At 49.3% G+C, this 23112-nt stretch overlaps 1 protein-coding gene across 2 annotated transcripts in view; it reads left to right on the top strand.

Moving 5' to 3' along the window:
- The window catches only part of RGS3 (regulator of G-protein signaling 3), a 64461-nt gene that overhangs the window by 10810 nt on the left and 30539 nt on the right, over positions 1–23112 (top strand). Inside the window, exons 8-10 of one of the 2 annotated variants that reach the window (XM_010571080.1) lie at positions 33–116; positions 8365–8482; positions 14791–14831. In XM_010571080.1, the coding sequence (XP_010569382.1) occupies positions 33–116; positions 8365–8482; positions 14791–14831 (243 nt within the window). The remainder of the gene's footprint in view (positions 1–32; positions 117–8364; positions 8483–14790; positions 14832–23112) is intronic. The other variant, XM_010571079.1, reaches the window with a different exon arrangement.

A 23112-nucleotide genomic window follows, 5' to 3' on the forward strand; every position in this document is an offset into this window, starting at 1 on the left:
TCCCCCCCCCCCCCCCCCCCCTTCAAATGTAGCCCCTAGATCTTTGCAACCCAGCCCGGACTCTGCTTCTGTCAGAGGAGCTGCTTCTTCATGAGAGCAGAAGCAGGACTATACAGGTAAGACTCTTTCCATGCTGTCTGAGCTTTCTAAACATGCTCTCCTGCAGTCTTATATAGTAGATTGAGAAGGGCAATGTTTTACTGTGCAGTACTTATATTAATATATGATATTTGGAAAAACTTGTAGTCAGTTTATCATGGGATAAACTAAATATCAAAACTCTTCTTTGCTAGAAATCAACTTTTTTTCTTGTCTTCCTTCATGCCCACTAAGAAGAAACTGCACATGGCAAATGCATGCCAGTCACAGCCCAGCAGTTGAGGCCACTGGCAGACTCAGAAAGAGGGAGTTTAACAATATTTTGTGCCAGGTTAGAGAACTAGACAGAGAACTTGTTACAGGGGTTTTCAGAAATTTAGTTCCTGAAACAGGTTACATGTCCAAATTCCTCTCTTTTTTTCTTACTTCAGCTTCTTTTCTGCAATGTTATCAGAGGGCTGTTAAAAATCTGGGGAAATAACTAAACTTTGGCTACATGCTGAACCTGTGTATGTGACAACTTTCAACATCCAAACTGGCAGAGTTTGGATGTGTTGATTACATTTGCTGCTGGCTTCACTTGCATGGAACTGTCAAGTCTGCAAAGCCCTGGAATTTGGGACAGAGGAAGCGGCAGCTGGGAGAACCCACTCATGCATTGCTCACTAGTGCTGGAGGAAACTGCTGTTTCTCTGGGGGCATTTTCAGAGAATCTCACCACTGTACAGAATAATTTTGTTTTGAATTTAGTTGGAGTGAAGAACGCGTCATCTTCACAGAGCCGTAAAGGAATTTTTACTTGACTAATCTTAGTTTCTGGGTAACACCTTCTGGGTGGCCAACAGCAGAATCCCAGAGACGGGTCATATCGCTGGCCTGTACAAAAGAGTACAAGATTGTGTTAACTGACTTCTCTCTCTTTCTGGTTTTCAATGTGTAATTCATCCCTTGCTTTGACTTGAATCACTATTTCTTTTTTTTGCCAAAGTACATGAAAAATTGCATGATCAGTTAGGAAACTTGGCACTGATTTGTAAATAAAACTCTTCCCCTGTCTGTCCTGCTGTTCTTTGCTGCTCAGGGTCTTCTGGGCACCTGCATGAATGAAAATCAAGTAAACACATGTGCTGCGATGGCTTGGAAATATGGTGGCCAGCCTGAAGTCAGGATGCTTCTTCTGGGTGGTTTGGAGTTGCTTGCTTTCAGGTCAGACTTAGATGTCTGTAGTAGCAGCCAAACGTGGAATAATTATGAACAACTAATGCCGTTTGCAGCCTGGGTGGAGCATGTGTGTGTATGGGGGTGTTTGTATTTAGATGATGGAGAGCGTCAGGACAAACATGTTTGGAGGAGGTGTGCTGCTCTGTCTCCAAATGGCCGTGTTAGCCATTTCAGAGACCCAGCTGTGGGCAGGATCAGAAGGAGGCTGTCTCAGGGAAAGGACTCTGCTTATGATGCCCTAAAGATGAGTGTGAAGCTGGAAGAGGATTTCCCAGTTGGAGCTGCTGCCAGGAAAGGGCAGGATGCTGTAGACTGGCCAGGAACATGAGACGGTGTTTGAGAATGATGGTGCCTTGAGGCTGTGATGTCTGTGTAAGCCTGGCAGAGGGGCAAGGCAAGAGACTGTGACTAAGCATCATGAAAAAATAGAAGCAGTGAATGGGAACAAGCATGTGGCAGCATCTGCTTTGGAAGGCAAGAGTCTTTCCTTTGGTGTGAACTCAGGTGTGGTGCTCAGCCCTGTATTGCTGGGAGCTGACAGTTGTAGGTAGCAACACTGGGACATTAGGCATGTCCCTGGAGAAGGGCTTTCTCACGTCTGCAGTGTGTCACAGGGTTATGGCAGGCTTTGCAGAGCTTCAAGGAATCAGTGCAGGTCTCTGGAAAGCCAGAGACTCCCCTTCTCCAGCAGAGCAAGGGTGTCTGCTTTGGTTCTGGTGGGCTGTGAGATAAAAGAACCTAAACTTCTGAAGCCAGCAAGACCTAAAATGGCATGGACACAATGGAGCTTCCCCTGGTACAGAAGGGCTCTGACTTCTCTTTTTGCTGGACTTGAACTCACTCCCTCTCCAGCCTTCTCTGCTGTCCAAACAGAGGCTGCCTGGTTTCCGATTGGTTCTTTCTTCCTTGTTGCATGTGGTTTTCTATTTTTCCACTGCTCTTCCCACCTAGCCTCTCTCAAACTGGACCACTGCTCCTGTGGTTTGCAGGACTATTTTCTGTATGTTATTCTGCTTTGGCTAAGTGGCTCGAGAGAGGAGGGCCCAGGTGCAGGGGCTGGAGATGGAGGTCCTGTTTCTCTCTTCCCCCGCCCCCAGAATCTTTTTCTCTTGGCAGTTTCCATGTCAGGCACTGCATCCTCGTCACTGAGCAAACTCTCTCCCATCTCCTGAAGGAGTCAACCTATCTCCCTGGAGGCTTGCCAGGATCTGTCCTTTCCCTGACCTTACCTCTGGGGCAATCCTTATTCAGGCCTTAATCACATCCTGTCTAGACTTTGTTGCAATTCCTGCTTTTATGGTCTTCTGAAATCCCTCCAGCCTGAGGAGTGCCAGAGGAACCACCATGATGCAGGTGATTGTGCACAAGGTGTCAAACATGGGCTTTGCCCTTGTTGGTCTGTCTCTAATGTACCTGGAGGCAACTTTCCAAAGTCCTGAGGTAGCTTCACAGCATAGGCCATGCTCACCCCCTTCTCAGCTCTCTTTTCTGCCATCCTGGCAGGGTCTGCAGATCAGGATGGTCCTCCCCAGAACTCTGAAAGCCCCCAGCTCTGCCAGGAGTCTGGAGGACATGGACCAGCATGCCCAGGTTTTGTGCTCTTCTCTGCAGAGCAAGAGGCTTTTCTCTGTCATCCCAGTGTTGCACTGCAAGTTACCGGCACTCCTGGCCTGGGATGGGGTTGCCAGCTCCCTGTCTCAGCGGGTGGCTGAGTCTGGCCAGCACAGTGGGTAGACCAAAACACTACTCCCTGGCACAGATGTTTCAAGATCTTGTTTTCAGCCTTTTTTAGACATTTTCATTTGGGTGAGAATACCAGAAACCTGCACTTACCTCTTCCCTCCACCACACTAGTCCCACTTACTCTGTCCCTTCTTCTTCACTGCCTTTTAATATCCTTCTCTTCCTCATTTTTTACACTATTTCCCCATCTGCACAGCCACTGCTTATGCTAGTGTTTGAGAGTGGGTGCATGACCCCTTGAGGTCTTCAGTGCCTGCTCTCCCCTGATGTTCAAGGTAGAATAATATTTGATTCAGATAAGCCAAGGTGAGGTTCACGATTTGACAGCTAAAACCTTCACCATGGATCTCCTTTTGGCAAGTGTGGTGGTGTATCTTCATCAAAGTCTAGCTGAGCATATAAACTCCTTCCTGAGTGTATAAATTCCTTGCCAATAATCTTGGCAGAAAAAAATGTGCGAGGTGGTAAAAGAGGGTAAATGCACTGTGGGCTAAAAGACTGCCGAGACATCTCGGAGAACATGCATTTAATATGGATACATGCAGAAGTAAAAATCCAGGAGCAAAGGAGCAGGTCATGCTTAGAGAGCTAGAGCTAGGGCTGTAGCATGGAAAGCAATGTCTCAAAGGCTTTAGTGTATTGCTGAAGGATGGTAAAGTTTCCCCTCACCTGGGAAGTTCATGCTCATCTCCGAAGTGCCGTGACCATGTATGCGCACCTACCCCACCTGACAAGCCTAGACTGCTTCTCTTTTTAGACTGGCACTCAGCTGACTGAGGTGCGAATGTACAAAGCTGTCATAACTGGATTACTTTTAATCATGTTCTCCTATTGCTGTGGTCTCTGTGAAAACTAAGTAAGTGAGTAACTGCCAGGGCAAAGCTGTAGCCAAGAAAGCTATGACTTTGAAGCATATGATCAGGGGAGCACTGAACAGAAGTGACTCCGTGATATCACCCTGTATGTGGGGAGCTGTGTTATTCTTGGTCTGATGAGTCCAACAGTGATGTCTGCTTCATAGAGGATGCTCAGAATTTGGATGGTCTCACAAGAGGGCTACAAGGATAAATCAAGATCTGAAAAAATTGAGGAAGATTAAGAAAGCTTCATCCATTTAGCTCAACTGAATGAATGAGGGCACATGAACTCTGCAGATACAACCCGCATACTGGTATCACTGGAGTTTCTCTTTGGGGTTGCAACCAATTCTTCTGGAGAAGAATCCAGTACTGGTAAACAGAAAACGTGTGTGGCTCAGTCCTAGGGGTGGATACCTGTCTTAAGAGCTCCCCACCACGAATTATAGGATTTCTCTAGCCAGCTGCAGGCAGCATTCTCTGGCCAGCAATGCAGGTGATTGTCACCATGTTCTCCTTTGGCATCTGAAAGCTTTATCATAAAAGACCTGCCTCTGCTTCCTCAGCTCCCTCTGTTTTGCTGGGCACAGCTACGAGACTATTGCTACAGAGAGAGAGAGGACGATGTCTCAGGAAGCATCAACTGGCTCAGGCTTTTCCTGCCGAGCACTGGGACAAGCAGGCAGGGTTTGCACTGATCCATTTTGCCAGTGTCTCTGCTGATGTACTGCTGCAGTTGCAGCGTGCAAACTCCTCCCTGCTGTAACCCAAGTGGTTGTGGCTCTCTGTGCATAGATGAGCGGAAGAGGAAGGGGTTAGGAAGATAGTTAAGTATTCTTAAGCTGGAATGTGAAGGTATGTCATCTGCAAGGCTTAATTTCTGGGCACCTTTTCATATTGTTTTTGTTACCATATTTTGCTTTACAAGGCGTGGTTATTGCTTCCCCCTTCCTGCAGTGGGGCTCTGTAGCAGTTCCAGCATTGATCTCCTGTTCTCATCTTGGGGAAGCACACTAGCCCACTAGTTTCCACTTTCCCTCCTGGCTTTCATTTTCTCCTGTTTTCTTCTAGGAAACATTTTAAACATGACCCTTCCTTCTGTAAAAACGCTTTGACAGTTATATTCTGTAGTTAGTCAGATCTATCAGCAGAAGAGGCTTTGCTGTTTGCTGTGGTGCAGAGCACACCCAGATGAACAGTGTCCGACACATCAGTGTCAACCTCTACGAACACTTTCCCCCCACCCCGTAAAATCTATTCACATCCCCCAAAAGATCTGTGTGACAACTGCCATGTGGCCTTGATCATGCTAGTAATAACACAGGTGTACCTATCTCTGTCTTCAGAGGAGTCCTTTCATCATGTCAGTTGTTTTATTTCTGATTTTGGCGTAGAAAATTAGTTCTGGGACATACACAAAGATACTCTGACTCTCCACAGGGCAACTCTGGATTCTGTGTCTTGCCTGGATGAATTCAGGCACTGTGTTTCTTTTTTGTTTGGTCTTTTGCTTTTATGAGCCCTGTGATTTTTCATGGTAGCTACCAGATCTGTTTGCAAAGGGCTGTTACAGACATGTTAGAGCTCATCAGCGGTGTGATGGCAATCCTAGGCAGAGCTCCAGATTACTCACTCCAGCCCTCCCCTCTTATATCTGCTGGCTGCTGCCTTAGGGTCATCCATAGAATCATAGAGTCATAGAATCATTTAGGTTGGAAAAGACCTTCAAGATCATCAAGTCCAACCATCATCCATGCCCACTAAACCATGTTCTGGAGTACCTTGTCTACGCGCTTTTTGAATACCTCCAGGGATGGTGACTCAACCACTTCCCTGGGCAGCCTATTCCAATGTCTGACAACCCTCTCAGTAAAAAAAATGTTCCTAATATCTAACCTAAATCTCCCTTGCTGCAACTTGAGGCCATTTCCTCTCGTCCTATCTCCAGCCACCTGGCAGAAGAGACCAGCACCCACCTCACTACAACCCCCTTCAGGTAGTTGTAGAGAGCGATAAGGTCTCCCCTCAGCCTCCTCTTCTCCAGACTAAACAGCCCCAGCTCCCTCAGCCGCTCCTCATAAGACTTGTGCTCCAGGCCCCTCACCAACTTGGTTGCCTTTCTCTGAACATGATTTGAGTTTCCCGTGCTCAGCTCTGCAGGTTGGGTAAGTGCTCTGCCCCACAGGGCTGGTCCTGCTCCCACCTGTGTGAGCAGGGTTCGCTGGACCTTGCAGCACTGGGGCACTCTTGGCAGGCTCTGGCTGTGTGGGTGGAAGGGACACCCTCATGCTCTTCCCTGAGCAACTTGAAGGAGCAGAGGGACATCTGTAAACCGTTTTGTGCAGAGCTGCTCTAAAATCAAGTGTCTTCCTAGAAGCAGCATCTAATAGAGATGCTCTTGCGTAACCCATGCTGGCCGCGCTTTTGTCTTCTCTACATCCTGAATTCAGTCAGTCCCATCTTCCCATAAAAGCATAATGTTACCTGTAAATGCTTTTTGTGTATTTCTGTTTTCATGATTCTCTATTTAAATCTGCTTAGTTTTGAAGTGATATTTTTTTTCCTGCTGATCCTTCTAATCATTTTTCTACCTTTTAAACTTCTGTATGTATTAGGTCTTCAGTTTCTTTCCTCCATTTCCAGCATGACCACTTGTGGATTATGCTTTTATCTCCTTCACTTTGCTGAGTTGCTGTTCTCAAAATCCCTGAACATCTCTTCTTTGAGGCTGAGGGACCTGGGATGGCACCAGACATGTCCTGGAAAAGTAATCTTTTAGAACAAGATGGGCATGGGAGAAAGTTTATAGTGCAGTTTGTACTATGTTATTCCTTGTATTAATAATGAGGTCAGAAGTAATGAAGACAGTGAACATGGGCACTAGGCGAACAGTGTGTTGAGAGGAAGGGATTTTCCAAATGATACAGAGAAAAACAGACACTCCCTGGTTTCATTGTCAATTAAAGCTACATCAGTAGGTTTGTGCTTATTAAGAATCCCACAAAAATAAATTTTCACAGCAAGGAGAAATCTTGTGGCAAGGGCTTGATTTTGGTTTCAAAGCCAGATGCTGCTGCCCTGATGTGAGACTCACCACCATGTGATAAACTGTCACCCAGCTTGTCCTCCTCCTGATGTGTGTCCGTCAGCCACTGGGCATGGAGACAAACTGTACTGTCAGTGTGTCCCCCTGTAAACAGTGACTCAGTCCCTGCCCAGAGCAAAGTCACCTTTCCAAGGGTGACTTGGTGGTGGCAGTGATGCCAGCTCCCAGTAAGCCCCTGGGATGCTGGGTTGTTTGCTGCTCTTGTGAAAGGGTTGCTAAAAGGCCACAAAACCTTCGTTGCTGTTGCTCAGTGTTGCAAAGCAGCTTTCCCTTTGCTGTGGGAGGTTTTTGGGAACATCCCAAGGAGCGGTTAAAAGCAGCCATGTGCTCACATGCTGCATCCTGCGCTGAGAGCAGTGTGTGGTTTGGCAGTATGCAGAAGGTCCAGCATCCAGTATGCCCACTGGCATATTGCAGCCACTTCCTGGCACCTTCTAAGTTTTGCTGCATGCCCCCAACTTCTGCTGGAGAGCAGGACAGGCTCAAACCTCGTCTACTGGCATAGTGATTGCACCAAGCTACTCACTCCCAGTAGACTTCTGGGTCAAGGATCTCCAGTAAAGTGGAGAAGCTCATTCTTCTTATTTTAAAGATCACACTAATCTGTACTGATTGAACTAGGGACCTCAGGCAAGAGCCAGAAGCAGAACAAAATCTACCTTCTGGGTTGTGAGCACCCACTGCTCTGGAGTAGCTCACAGCTTCTAGGACACTTGAGTCACTGCTCAAGCACAGACCTGGGCAGACACTTGGTTCAGTGTTTGCTTTCCACCCATTAGTGTGGTTTAAAGGTGTCAAGTTTGTTCCCTGCAACTGCTCTCGTAGGTTCTGCTGTTGTAAAAGCCAAACTATTATTTTCTCAAAGGGGGTGAAATGAGCCATGTGAAGACAGAGAACAGTGCAAAGCTCCTTCGTGAGTGTGTTCAGGGAGATCATGTTTGCTTTTAGGTTGCAACTGCTACAGTGTGCTGGGATTAGTCGGCAAGTTATTCCCTCCTCCTGCTCCTCTGATTTATAACTTATGTAAATGGGAAGTGACATGAGAGAGCAGAGAGGGTGTGTTTGCGTGGCGTTAAACTGTCGGGCAAGTTTATCCCTCTTCTCACGGGACTCCACAACCCTCGGTAGGTGACTGCCAAAGCAGGGGGAGCCTTGTCTGAAGCTTGCTGGGAGCACCCTGAGGGGTGTAGCAGCAATCAGCCCCTTAGGGAAAGAGTGCCTGGGCTGCCTGTCATGGCTGGTGCGTCTCCCCACGGTAGAGGACCTTTCCAGGACACTGTCTCAGTGCCAAGAGATTAATTCCTTATAGCTTCTTCTTTGCTGCTCTTGTGCTTCCAGGTCACCCTCTTTGTTTACTCTGACCTGCTGCTCTTCACCAAGGAGGACGAGCCTGGGCGCTGCAATGTGCTGAGGAACCCTCTCTACCTGCAGAGTGTCAAGCTCCAGGAGGGTGAGTGTCTGCAGCAGCAGTTGGAGACATTTGGGGCATTTTCAGGGCTGCTAGCTATAAAGTTTCTGGCCAGCAGCAGGATAGCACCCCACTATCCCATTGCTTCCAGTATTTAACAGTACCATCTGACTGGTGCTGCCGGATCATCTTTCCTTGGGGTGCAGGGGCAGCATCCCCCTTTCCCATCCCTGCATTAACCCAGTCCCTGGGAGCTCCATCTCCTGGGACACCTCAGGGGCACTCAGGTAGCACTGCTTTCCAGGGCTTTTTGGATGCATCTCTCAGGGATTTTGGGCTGGCATTCCCCAGGATCTTGCTGGGCTGTGCTGTTCCCCTTGCTGGTGTTACACTGTTGACAGTGGGGGCTTGCCGAGGCTGAGAAAGGGAAGTGAAGTCTTGAGGTTTCCCCCATGGTGCCTTGAGAGAGTTCAGAGGTTGTCTCCAAGGGAGTCTGGCTAAGCCCTACTAACCTTTACTTTGCTACTTCTCCCTTCAGCCACCACGGTTTTCCTCCCATGCTAGCATCCCTCCCCCATGCACACCCCATTGGTGAGGAAAGAGCAAACCCTGGACTTGGTGGAAGGCCTTGGGCCATGCCCTTACTCTCTTCACCTTGACTGGGCTTTCACATCCAGCTGAGGGCTCAGGGAGGGCTTCTAGGGCAGGAGGATGACTTGAAATTAGATATTTCAAGTTGAAATGCTGAGGCTGTTTGAAAGATGACCTTTAGCTACTCAGGGTCAAAAGAGGAACGAACAAATTGCTCTACCACATCCTATTTGCTATGGTGGAGCCACTTCTTGGCCCCGGGCCCAGTATCACCTTGTTCCTTCTTTGGTGCAGTCGCCTTTTGGTTATGGGCTTGTTTTGTGAACAGTCGCCTGACTGCATCAGCGTGGGGCTGGTGCCCTGACTCCTCCTGAAGCCCAGGCAGTGGGTGTCACTTGACTGGGATCCCACGTGAGAAATTGTGATTGGATATAAAGAAAAACTTTTCTATGGTGAGGTTGGTCAAATATTAAGTTGCCTGCAGAGGTGTGGGATCTCCATACCTGGAGGTGTTCAGGACTCAACTGGGCACGGCCCTGAGTGCCCTGATCTGGGTGCTTTGGGCAGGGGCTTGGGCTAGAGACCACCAGAGGGGCCCCTTCCAACCCAGATTACGCTGTAACTGTATGAGCTGATATCTTTATGCAGTCCCATGGCCCTGACCAAAAGGGATTAATCCAGATCCAGGCTACTTCCCAAAGGGATCATTTTCTGGATGAATTTTGCCACTTCCCATGACTTTCCCCAGCTGAGCTGTCAGCTCTGTGGATGAGCTGCATCTTTCCATGTGCTCCACATTGTTGTGAGCCTCAGTGCTGGGGATCTGCAATGCTGTGCTGGACACCACAGGCTGCCTGCCAGTGGTTATTTCCCATTTCCAATGTTTCTGCTCCCAGATTAATTCACTGACCTGTTTGGTGGGGGCAGAACCACAGTGAGGGAGATGGGGCACCGCGGCACAAGCCATTTAGAAAAGCCATTGAAGCTTCCCTGGGGTTTGTTTGAGTTTGTTCTTAGCGCTGCTTATTTCTAAGAAACAGACAAAAGAAATTGTTCCTCGTTGAAGTGCTTGTTGGTCAGCGTCTGCTTCTGGAGCGCGTGCGTGTGCTGCCTCTGGCTGCTTTCAAAGGCTGTTGAATAACCCTGCTCTTGTTCGCCTCCTTGAAGAAATCAGCTTCCCTAGTGCTGGTCCCGGCTCCGTGCATGAAGGTCTGTTTGCAGCTCGGCATAGGAACATGCCTCCTAACCTCAAGGCAGAGTGGTTGAATTTCGTGAGTGGTTTTTCTGCCACTTATTTCCTTGTTGCCATAATAACTTGGCTGGGTCACATCGGGAATAGCTTGACAATCCTTTCTGAAGGGGATGTTTGTCTCTGCAGCACTGAACCACCCCCATACACCAGGAATCCAGCACAGTTGGTTTTCAGGCAGTTCACCCTCCTGGTTTCGGCAGAGCTGCTTCAAAGGCAGGTGGAATGAACAAAAAGATGTCCGTCCCTTTTGGCAGGGATTTTCTGTTGGTCTCCTAAATAACTGAATGGCACATTAATAGGAACAGGCGTATTGCTGAGTATAACAATTGAGACATCTCCGGTACACTGAAGACCATTGTGATGTTTCCTGTTTCTGCTGCTTGCTGCACTGTGCGAAAGCAAATCAGTATAATCTGCTTTACAATGCTCTGTCTTCCTGCTTTAGAAGCTGAGCATGGCTGATGAGCACCACACCAGCCAATGTTTCCAGTGTGACAGGGCTGGCTTCCTCACTAGATACTGTGGGAATTTCCACACGAAGGTCACCGCCTCGCTGGGATCCTGGCCCCCTGGGTGGGTGTGCTTGGCTTTGGGACAGAGAAGAGTGCTCCTGTTTTGCAGCCGGAATGAGGACCCCCAGGCTGTGAGCCCCAGCCCCAGCTAGGATCCTGCTAACAAGGACTTCTCATGTGCTGCTTTGCTGTCCCCGACATCCCAACCCGCCGTGTCTTACAGCAAACAGCTCCAAGACAGTCAAAGGCCAAGAATGTGATTTATGGGTCTTCTGCCCAGCCGTGGCTTCTCCCTGCTGCCCCAGGGATGCTGGGAAGCACCCAGGGCTTGGACCCTGCTACATCTCCCCATGGATATGTGCCACAGAGGGTGACAAACTTGTTGCCTCTTGGCAGCCAGGTTTGGATGCGCACAACAGCCTTCTTCTCTCCCCACACACCCAGGGCCCCACAGCACCCTGCCCTGTGAGCTCCTTCCCTGTGAGCTCCTCTTTGGGTGCTGGATGCAGTCCCGTCCTCGCTGAGCAGATGTGAGAGGCTGGGGAGCACAGTACCTGCCCTCGCCGTGGGCATTACTAGTCCCCTGGGCCATGCAAGGAGGCTGTGGAAAGGAGCAGAACCATCTTCCCTCTTTCCCCATCTTTTTTACCCAATGCCTGGCATGCACCACCCAAATCCTGCAAGCAGCGGGTGTTTTCTTTGGGTTGCACAGGGAGGTGGGCAGAGCCTGGGTGGTGCTGGAAGCCTGCCCCGCACCTCAGTTAGCCAGAGAGGGGGATGTGTCCCCACAAAACTTGCACTCTCCTCTTGTCTGTGCTGAGTGCACACAGCAGCCCAGCCCTGGGGGAGGGATGGTTCAATTTACTCTGAAAGACAAGCCAGTCCCTGTCACAACACATCAGGAAGAAACTGAAATATCTTCAAGTGAGGTTTTTTTTTCTCCTGCTTATTTCCTTTTAGCATTTCACTGAATTTGGCTGAGAGTATGCACTTTTCAGCTGTCAAAAAAGGTGTGAATATAGGGCCATGTGGGGAACGGAGCCCCACATTAGTCTAGGCAGCTGGATGCCGCTTCTCTGGCATGAGGTTGTGCCTCTCCCCTTGTCTTTCATGGCCTCTGTGATCTGCGGTGCAGGAGATGAGCAGAGCATGTTGCACGGCTCTGGGGCACAGCAGGTTCCAGTACTCCAGCCTGACCCTCCAGAGACTGGAAAAAGCTCCAGTGTAAGAAATCCTGGCACACTCGGTTTGTGCTGAAATCTGCGCTCAGGTCTGCCCTTCCGGGCTCTGCCATTGCTCTCCTGCCTCCCCTTGCGCCTTGCTGGGGGTTGGCACTGGCTCCAGCCCAGCTGCTGGACTGGGCAGCCAATCTCTTACCTCCCATTTGTTTTCTCCCTAAAGGCAATTACTGGTAGAAAATGGGATTTAAGCAGTTCCTTAGCCTAGGCTGGCTCCCTGTTTTCTGTGTCCCATAGGCATTGGGCTGCTTGGCCATGTGTAGCTGTGAGCCTCAGAGGGACAGGGGACAGGAGCTGCTGGTGGTGGACATTGCTAATGCCGAAATTCATAGCTCAATGAAGAGGAACTTGGAAGGGAACTTAATTTTGATGGTTTTGGGATTTGTCGGGATCACTTGGTATTGCAGAAGGAATAAACAGAGGCCCAAGAGAGGTGGGGTCATTCCCAGGGCCGCTACACTCCAACATCACCTTTCTTTGCTGAGGGTGCATGTCTCTAGAGGGTGACTTGTATCTCACATCAGCCAGGAAAGCCTGGTTAAAGCTCCTGAGGGAAAGTAGCTGTGATGTGTTGGTCTTCTGCAATCTGCTTTGCAAGGCAGCCTGGAGAGCTTTGGTCATGGTACAAGGAGGAGCCAAGAGCCTGGTTGAGAAGATGGGGTGATTTTTGTACTGTTGACCACTTGGGATACAGAAGCAGGAGAAGGGCATGGTGTGCCAGCAGCAGGCTCGGATCCTGCCTCCAAGCCCTCCCTTGAGGGAAAAAGCACTGGCTGAGGGGCTCCCATCAGAGGCTTTGGCTTTCTGAGGAAAATGCTCCCCTATGGTCCTGCTGAGCTTTATGGAAGAGGGTGCCAGGATAGCTCAGGCATTGCCATGGAGAGTGGTGAATGGTTTTTCTGTGGTGCAGAGGTGAGACGTTGATTCCCAGCCAGGCCTGTTCAGCATGTGTGTTCAGGGTCCAGCATTGCTCCCCTTCTGGAAGTGAAGATTTGGAGGGGCAGTGCTGGAGCTCTTTGTCTGGCAGCCCTGGGGCCAGGCTGCTTCCCTGACCCTCGCATTGCCCAGGGTGGAGCAGAGTGAAGCTTATGAAAACAAACAAGGGCTCCTCATCTGAGAGGTCCACAGTGGTGGTGCTGGGCTCCAGCACCCTGGTGTGGCACAGCACCCTGGTGTCCCCATAGTGATGTTCCAGCCCATATCTTGCAATGTGCATTAAAAGTGAAGCTGGCAGCGGAGGCAGACCTGCGATCCCCCAAAGGGCAGCTGGAAGAGACATCCAGCAAATGGCTCCAGGCCATTGCACTTCTTGGGTTTCGCATTGCCCATGGAGTGACTCAAGAGGCATCCAAGTCCCTCAGTAGGTCACAGCTCTTATCGTGACATTTGGGCTGCTGCCTGTGGCAGAAGAATTGCTTTTCTCTGGGGAACAGGGTGTCTCCACCACTGTACAGAGCCTGTTCCCATTGTTAGCGCAGCTCAGGCTGTTGAAATGAAGCAGAGCTTGTGCTGACACTGCTTTGAATAGGATCCACAGCCATGCCCAGACTGCAGATCTGATCTCATGACAGAGATAATGTTATTAAAAAGGTTACAAAAGCTGCAGCCCAGCAGTGCTGCGTGCTACCAAGGGCAAAGCTGGTGCAGGGCACACTGGTGTGATGGAACGAGCCGGCTGCAGGAGATGGGATGTCCTGCTTCAGAGTTGAGGTGACCCTGTCCTGTGGCAGCTTCATGTCCTTGTGAGGCTGATGTGTGCCAGGAGCTGGCTTCCCTTGGGGCTGGGGACACTTGTGTCTCACCAGCAGGGATCAAAGACAGGGCAAATCTTCAGGAATGCCTTTTTGTTGGGTACATGGAAGGCTAAGCCTGCAGGAACCAGCCTGGTGGAGCAGCTGGAGCGTAACACATCCACTGGGATAGCTGGCAGCAAGATGAGGAGCTGTACTGGACTGCTCCATGATTTAGCAGGATGTGGATCGCAACATTGGTCATTGCATTGCCTCTAGCACCATCTCCTTTCCTGAAGCTGTGGAAGTGCAAGTCCCTTGGCCAGGTCTCCTGAGTGGTGCCATGCTGGCAGCAGCTTGGGGAGTTTGCCCTCAGGCCGATGGAGCAGGATGAGCTCTCCTCCCTGCCCCATGTCAGCTGCTTCCCATTGCCCTGGGATTCAGCTCCATCTTCTTGGAGAGCCACCGACCCCAACCACTGGCATTGATGGAGGCTGGGACAGACAGCACTAGATAGAGCTGCCACCAGCCTTACCAAGGGCTTCGGGCAAGAAGGTAGGAATGAGCAAGGACATAGGAACAGGAGCTGCTCTGGTTAGTCCTCCTGGGAGCAGAGCATCCAGAGAGGTAAGATGGAAGACACCTGACCCCGGTGCCCAGGATGGCTGCGTGGGCACTGCAGGGCCTCCACAGACCCCGGGAAGGAATTGGGCTGCACATGTGATGGCAGGTTGGGCAGAAGATCCTGCAAGTGGCCTCTGAATGAAACAAACCTTTTTCCAAAGGGACAAACCCAAAGGGGAATCCATGACAGCGCAGTGAGTCCATGCAAGATATCATGCAATGCAGCCTGCCCAGCACATGGCCCCTGCAGATGCAGCATACATCACTCCCAGATCACAGCCTGGTACTGTAGGATGACAACAATAAATATTCATTAAATGCTGTCTCTTAGCCAATTCCTCTGCCAGTGGCTCTGCTTGCAGAAATGCAGTTGTAGCTTAATTTTGATCCTGTTTTTTCTTCTTGATAGGTTCAGAAGATCGGAAATTCTGCATCCTTTATCTTGCAGAGGTGAGTGTTGCTGTTTTCCAAATTAACTTTCTAGTGGGAGCTGAACACATGCTAACAACTGATACTTTCTGCTGGGGCAAGGAGCACTGAATGGGCTGATTTTAACTTCCTTTTTAATTAATTTGTCAGAGGTCTGGAAAGGAAATGTAATGGCTGTAGCCAGAATATATTAGTAAGAGGCTGCTAAAAGGAACCTGTGAATGGGGAGGCTGGGCAGCACTGAGACAGGTTTGCTTTTCCCCTTCCCCCTGTGCACAGCAGGTGGATCTTCCTCGCAGCATCTCACTTTCATTTTATCCTGGGATTCTTTTGCTTGTAGGCCGATTTCCTTGCCAACTGTTTTGTCTTTAATTTTTAGGCATCTTGCTTTTCTTGTCTGCAAGCACCGAGCTTTGAAGCCCTCAAATAAAATAAGGAAGCTCAATCTAAAAGACATATAATCATAGCTCTAAAAACATGTGTGGCTGGTACATGGCTAAATGCTCTAAACAGATTTGGAATCACTCAGACATTGGCACAGTTACGTTTGTGTCATGAAGCAGCCAAGGAGACTGCAAAATTGGTTCACAGTGACTGGACCTACCTAATCATTGAAGGCTGTGGCTTTTTTCCTTTTCAAGTGAATTTACTGTGTTCCCGGTTTCAAGGCCTTGTATTTTCAGAGGTGGAAATCTGGATCTGGGAAACATCCCCAGGGCACAGAGGAGAAAGGCAAACATTGCTCAGCAGCACCGCGGAATAATAAGCTATTGTGAAAGTTGGATGAAAATGTTCAGAATGAAAGTTGTTCACCTTGAGTGGCTGGGATTTGGGCCAAAGCACGACTTGCTGCATAACCATTGGCTGACAAGTTCTCTCGCACATTTCCCTCTTGTTCCTTCCTTGTCTCCTCTATTTCTCCCTGGGGCGGTTGGGCAGGAGGTGCCTCCTCAGGAGTTTGCTCAGTACGTGTCCCAGTGTAATGTCAGACTTGCGTGATGTCTCCCTACCCAGTTAATCCTATGCCGTGACTCAGAAAGGCTGCGATGGGTGTTCGTCAGTGACATCCTGACAGTGGGATGAGGCACTCCTGCGTTTTCTCATGCATTTGGAAGAATGCATTCAGAGCCTGGCATTTAATTTAGAAGCTTTGGGCCCCTAAGTAGAAGTGACTGAAAGAGAGCTGGCTGCATTTCATGAGGTCTTGAGAAGTGAAGACTCGTCTTTGTCAAGATGTAATGAAGTGCTTAGCTTTCTTCTGAGGGGCTTAAATGGCTCTAACAGCTCTGTTGATTAAGATCTGTGACATCCATTGCAGTTGGAGTACAGTAGTTTGATAGAAAATGTGAAATATTTGCTTTCCTACATGCATGCTCCCCCACAGAGGATAGTAGGTCTGGACCTGCCACTATTACGGGATTCTGAAAACCCCTTCTTGTTCCTCCTGTCTGCCTAGGGTATTTTGGAGCAGGTTGTAAGTGGAGTGGGAGCTTCCCAACCCAAGCCCACAGCTTTCAGCCCCTGGCTCAAAGACAGCACCCTGCTGAGCAGGACATCCCCCGTGCCACCCCTTCCCTCCCAGGCCCCACAGGGTTGCTTTGAGGCTGGTGGTGTGCACTAAGGGAGATCAGGCTGATGTGAGATCCTGCCTGCAGGTAGGTGGGGAGGTGATTCTCCAGATGCGTGGTTTGGCTGGGTCTTTGCTGCAAGGAAGGGAGAAGGCGGCTTTTTTGTGTGCACCGTGAGTACATAGCACAGACGGAAACAGCTGGCTTCAAGGTTAGGGGGACAGTGCACTTCCAACTGTCTCATCAGACTCTGGCTCTCCAACAATGGGCAATTTTGGTTCAAAAGGGGAAGCTGGGGCACAGAGAGGAGGACATGCCTGTGAGTCAGCAGCGAGCCAGGGCAGGATGGTGCCCTCCCGACTTCCCCATGGCTGCTCTTCTGGGAAACGGTGACCTGCAAGTCACAACCCCAAGAGCCACATGGAATGGGTGACCAGACTGCAAGGACACGGGCTGGTGGTTAAAGCATGAGAGGAGAAACCTCTCACTTTTGCAGTGCGGGAGTTGTGTGGCTCAGTGAACTGTCCTCAGTGGACGTAAACCTCAGGCGAACAGAGACAAGCTCTTCTTAAATGATGGGATGCTGTTGTGGGAGCCAGCCTGGGAATACTTAAACATCTTCTTCCTGCAGGGAAGCTAAGAAGAGAGTCACTTTCAGGTCATGTGTCTTTTCTTCTTTGCATTCACTTTTCAGGTACAAAGCTTTAGTTACAGGGTTGTGGGGGTGTCACTGGGAGGTTTTAAGTCTTGGCAGCCCATGGGAGGGAGGGGACGGTCCTCCTCAAAGGCATTCCTGCAGGCTGGCTGCACACAGAAGCATTGTTGGGGGCTTGGATGCCTCAGTGGGCTGGTGGGAGCATCAGTTTGTGGTGTTAAGGTTATTTGTGCATTGGGGTGGATTCAAGGCATGGCTTGCAGTCAAATGAAAGCTGGGATTTGGGCCCAGTGAAGTGGCACTCTCGTGTTGCAGCAGGACGTGGGGCTGTGGGGAGGGTCTCTGAGCCAGCCCAGCATGGCTCTCCCCATTGCCTGATGGATGTGGTGTCCACTGGGTGCCACGCTGCCGGCTGTGTGACCTCCTTGTGGTCTGGTGCGATGCACGGCCTCCCTCCTGACTGTGGGAACAAGACAGTTTCCCTCTGCAAGCATGGCTTCTCATGGAGAGAGCCTGGCTCTGCTTTGAGGCTGCACTCAGGCTGCCAGGAGTTAGGGTGGAAGGAAGCTCGGGAGGGCATCCCTGGCAGGGGGCTAGTGCTGGCACACTCCTGGCGCCCTTGAGGTCCCATCAATGTGGTGCAGCAGTGCCCTGTGGCTGGGTCCTGCTGGCAGACGCACTGTCTGATGGGCAGCTGTCCTGCTACCCACCCCTGCTGCTTGTGGCAGCGAGAAAGCTTTGTGTAAGGATGCATAAGGGAAGGGTGCTTGTGTGGACATGGCTTTTTTGTCCCATGTTACCCTGAGGGGTCTCTCCCCTTCTTGATCTGCTCCTGTCCTGCTCTTTGCAGCAAGTGCTCCATCCCTGAGCTTGCCAGCAGCGCTTTGCCCTGCTGGGAGCCTTTTGCTGGCTCAGCTCTGATGGCTGGTCCTCTCCAGGGTGGAGGTGATGGGTCTGGGGGATTTGGTGGTCATCATTATCAGACCTCTTCTGTCACCGTGATCTGGGCAGATACATCCATTGCGCTGCCATGATGGGGCCTGGGAGGTTGGTGGAAGCTCCTCTCATATTGCTGTTTCTTACCCGCAAATCATCTGCAATGAGCAGTAATGTATTTAGTGCTGCTGGGTTGAAAAGGAGCCCACAGGGCTGGGCTGACTTTGCATTTGCCACGGGAATAGCTCTTTGCCGAGGCCTCGAGCTGCCGTCTCCTGCTCCTTCTCATCTGGAAGGTTTGTGAGTTATGTTCTGACCCATAAGGTCACATTTTTGCATTCGGGTCTGTGTGATCCAAAATAAAAGTATGTTTCAATGTCTGTGAGTTGCTTAATTTATTTTAAACAAGAAAGAAAATTCCAACCTTCAGGGAAACTGGAGTGTCATCAAAAAGCTACTGCTAGTTATCCTGTCTAACCATGTATAAATAAATCACTCCACAGAGTTTAAGTCCTGTGCATTCTGGCTATTTACAGTCAGATAGCAAATGGTAATCTTTATAGGCTGGTGTAGATTACAGCAGAAAAGGTGTTTATTTTACAGGCTCTTCAGCGTATGAATTGCAGTGCTTGGAGGTCCTGAGTGCAGGTGGCCCCCATCCTGGTGGGGCATGTGGCCTCCTGGAAGGGAAGGGCTAAATATAGGTTGGTGTTGGAAAGAATGCAGAAATAGAGGAAGGTTCTCCACGGAGCTGTCCATTCTTGGTGTTTTTGTTCCTCGTGGTGATCATGGGATAGCTGAGATAGTCCCAGCACATAAGCAAGCCAGGATTTTGGAAGTGAAGGTGGTACCTTTTGATCTGAGGAATACTGTGTGTACCTGGAAGCTTGTCTAATTTTTCTATTTGCGAACTGCTATGTGAAAAAGTACTACCAATGCATACAAACCTAGTCTAGCATATGTTTCTTTTCAGTATTTTAAATCCAAATGGAACAGTTTAAAGTCAGTTGAACAGACCCTGCCTGCGAAAGCTTTGGGCTGATTCACTGTGGACCCATGTTTCTGCACCCTAGAGAATTTGGAATGTGGGAGTTTGGTCCAGTTTCCCCCCTCCCCGCACGCCATTGCCTGCAGGGCACATACACCTTCTGTGATGACATGTGTAAAACCTGTCAGAAGAAAACATTTACTGTGTGGTGGTAATCAGTAGCCTCACCGGGAGCCAGTCCAGAGATGTGAATGTGGTCCAGGGCTGTATTCACACCCTTCCCTGCTCCGGAAATATCCTACTGTTAAGAAACTGCAGATCAGTGTTTTATTGCATTGTTAGAAGTTTTTGATTCAAACCCAACATATTCAGACTAAATTGACTTAAAATCAAATAGCTTGGTACATTTTTCATTTGAAAAGCACTAGCAAAATTGATCTTTTTCTCTGGAAGTTTTCATCTGCAGACACAGGAGTTTCTCTTGGGAAACTGCTCCAACAGAAAATCTTTCTAGTAGCAATTTGTTGACCTGCAGCGATAAGCATGCTTATAGACCTGAACAAATTAATGCTGTGAATCTATGCTTCATCTTGTTTTGCCTTGGAGATGTGCATCCTAACTCTGCATGGGAGATCCTCTAGACAAGTGTCAGAGAAATGACACCGTCCCCCCTCTTGCCCGCCCCACCCCGTGCCCTGGCTCTATATGGGCACATCCTTGCAGCCATAGGGGCCCCTCTGGGCCCCGTTCCTGTTTGCGTCCTTGAGCTGTGTCCCAGCTGCTGGCAAGGGTATGCTTTGAACACGTGCTCTTTAAACTGGACCACAACTGTAGTGAGGGGCAATATTGCAGCTTGTGTCATGTACTTAACTCCATAGTCTTCACTGGAGATGTCCCAGCTTGCTCCATAGGAGAGTTAATTACCCAAAGTGTGCTCTGTTCCTGCCAGGAGTGAGCATTGCTAATTTAATGCCCTTAGGGATGTGGCATTACCCATTTCTGTCCTGCAAGGAAAGAGCAGGGAGAACCGAGGTTCCTGTCTCCATACAGCAAATCTGAATGCTGGAAAAGCAATTTACTGATGGTGCAGAGGACCTTAAGGCTCAGGGACAGGCTGTGACATGGCAGATATTATACACCTGGATAATTTTTAAGTCAGCTGTTCTGGACATGTTATCAAAAGAGTTTGCAAGGAGCTTTTTTGGGCACTGTCCTGGCAGATCTAGAGGGCACTTAGGCAGATGGTTTGGTGATAAGGAAAAGGGCAAAAGGGCTGGCCGGGGGTGACATCAAACCTACGCAACCAAGTGAACCGCTAAGGTGAATTTGTTTAGTAAGGAACTTAAAAAGTAATTATTAATGAAAGAGAGATAAAGAGTACAGATGGAGGACAACTAGAGCAGACGTCCTCACAGGCACTTGGCTTGATATGACACAACACTTGGCCTGAAAACCTGGAAAGACAGGAAATTGCTGTGGTGCTTAATAAACAGTTAAAAACTCTGGTCTGAAACCTCAATATCATCTTCTGTGAGCATTGCTCTGCCAGGGAGGCCTTGGAAGCCTGGCTCTTGCTTAATTGCAGACAGTCATCATTGACATGAAAAACCAGCAAATCATGCCTGATAAAGTATGCATATGACTTGAAATTTGGGGAAGTAGGAGATGATAAGGAGGATAGTTCAGTGATAAAGCAGTGGGAGTTAGTTGTTAAGGTGGGGAAAGCTGATGATGTGTTTTCATGTGATTGTGGGGAAAAGAGAATTGTACACACAAGTCTGTGAGAGTCAGAAATTATTGAGAAAGGCTCACTGGGGGAAGGATAATCAGCAGCCATGAGCTCCTGCAGCAGAAGGATGGTATCAGTAATGATAAAAGTTTGGGATTCAGTCAACTTTCCCATTCCTCTGTTCTCTGACCCCAAAGTGATAGGGAGAAGACTTTCATTTTGGATTTAATTTGTTTCCAACTGAAATGGGATGGTTTTGGCAGGGGGTCAAAGCAAAGGAAGTTGTTCCCCTTTTCCTTTTTCCAGAATTAAGGAGGATCTGGTGCCCTGGCTTGGGCTCTGCTGTTGTGGTTTCTCCCCCATCCTGGTTACTCTGCTCCTAGGCAGGGCTTGAGCAGTCTGCAAGGTGTCTTGATCCCTCCTTTTCAAATGCTAATAACCCACAAAATGCAATGACAAAAAGACTAGTCTAGAGACATGAGCTCAGAAAACCTCAAGGCTGTGTATGAGACATGGAGCCAAGAGGTGTGCCCAGCTCTGACCCCAAAGCAGCACTGGCCAAAGGGTATGGTCTGTGAGCCTCCAACACAACTCACCGCAGGAGCGGTTTAACCACAGATGCATTACAAAAAAGAGCACCGATTTAGGAGTCCCTCAGCCTTGCTGGAACCCAAAATCCTGAATTTTGTGCTGTGATGATCACCCAGCAGATGCCAGAGCACTGCAGGGTGGAAGTATAGCTGGAGCTTAAATTCCTGGTAAGAGAAAATCTAGTGTCAGCTAGCATCGAGTGCTGTGTGCAGGGTGGGACAAGGTAGAAGGGATGAGCATTTGTCTGTGAAGTGGACTATGTGCTCTGTTGAAACTGTATCTCAATTACCTCTAATTTGTAATAAGAAAAGAGATGATGTTTGTCAGATTTGTGGGCTGTTATTTGTCAGAGGGCTTGTTGTACTGCAGTAAGGTGAAAGATCCTCTGGGCTGTGGTGGAGTGGGCACTGCAGATAAGGCTAGAAGTGTTGGGATTGGTCATACCTAAGGACTTCAAGTAGAGAAAATCTAGATGTTCTTGCTGCCTGCTCTTGCCAGTTTTACTACATGAATTTGAAGCACACTGAGAGAACATGAAGTGTATTCCTCTGCCTTCCTCTTCCCATTCCCAGTCCTATTCAGCGTAAGGGAGGACTCCTTCTCTTCCAGCCACTCTGATGGTGGTAGTCAGGAGATGTTACCAGATGAAAAAATCCTTTCCTGCTCTTTGACATTTCCTTTGCTTCCTCCATGTCTCGCAAGCTGTGGCTTATTTCTGGGATGCTGGAGAGGTTCACCAAGCGGAGCTGTATCCTGCACTGCAGCGCACAGGCACGCATTGCCTTGAGTCACTCAGTTCATGTGAAAGCTGGATGCTCTGTCTGCACACGCTGAATCCCTCTGCCATGTCATTCCTACAGCAACAGCTTAACTCTTTCCTGAATAGAGGATTCCATTTTCCTCCATCCAAAGGATGGCAGGTCCCAGCCACTGGATTTCTTTGTGTGAAGCTGAGAAGTCCAAGCTCCAGCCTGAACCATAGATGCAGTGAGATAACGTTAGACTGAGACTGCCAACATTTTGAAAAGTGCTTCTAAAGGATGTTGTGACGTGAAACACGTGCAGACTACCCCAAATGCTGAGATGTTCCTGAAATGCAGCCCTACCCAGTATCCCTATGACATGCCCCAAATTTTAGCTGCAATTGAAATGTTCATCTGGTTCAATCCAGTGGTCTCCTGGTGCATACCTGGAGCCAGAGCACCCAAAGTGATGGCTCTGGAGCTGGTAGCCAGGCTGCTCCTCTGTGCAGATAGACCCCTGGGCTCTGTCTCCTCTGCCAGCGTGCATTTACCCAGGTTAGATGATGTGGAATGACACCAGTAGCAGAAGCCCCGGGTTGGCATAACCCATAGCCTGGGGACAGGGCAGCTCCTGGGCAGTGACAGCTCCCAGTTCAGGTCTCTTCAGGCAGAGCAGGGAGTGCTTGTGTCCCAGTTGGAGAAACAGATAAACAGAGGCACTCTGCTTCCTTGGTTTTGTGAATCTTTACACACTTCAACCTGAATCTGAGTGTTGAGATGACCACAAAATGTGCTTTTTGGAGCAGGAGTTCTTAATTTTTTCCCCCAGCTTTAATTCTGTGGTCACATTTCCCAGATGCTGGCAAAAAAGAAGAGCTGGTATGATGTGGTTAAAGTACTGGAGAAATTTTAAAAAGGCCTAGGCACCAGCGGGTGATTTTGGAGGGAAACTGCTGTTCCCTGGGGCTGGCTGCGCAGGCTGGAACTTGCTCTCTTTGGGGCTTTGCTGGGGGAAGAGGAACGGATAGCTCTGGGGCTGTGTTTGCAGCAGGTAGGTAAGCTTAGTGTTACTGTCACTGGGGCCCCTCAGCT

The sequence above is a fragment of the Haliaeetus leucocephalus genome, unplaced genomic scaffold (genome assembly GCF_000737465.1).
Source record: "Haliaeetus leucocephalus isolate CR32 unplaced genomic scaffold, Haliaeetus_leucocephalus-4.0 Scaffold306, whole genome shotgun sequence".
In the NCBI taxonomy this organism is placed as follows: domain Eukaryota; kingdom Metazoa; phylum Chordata; class Aves; order Accipitriformes; family Accipitridae; genus Haliaeetus; species Haliaeetus leucocephalus.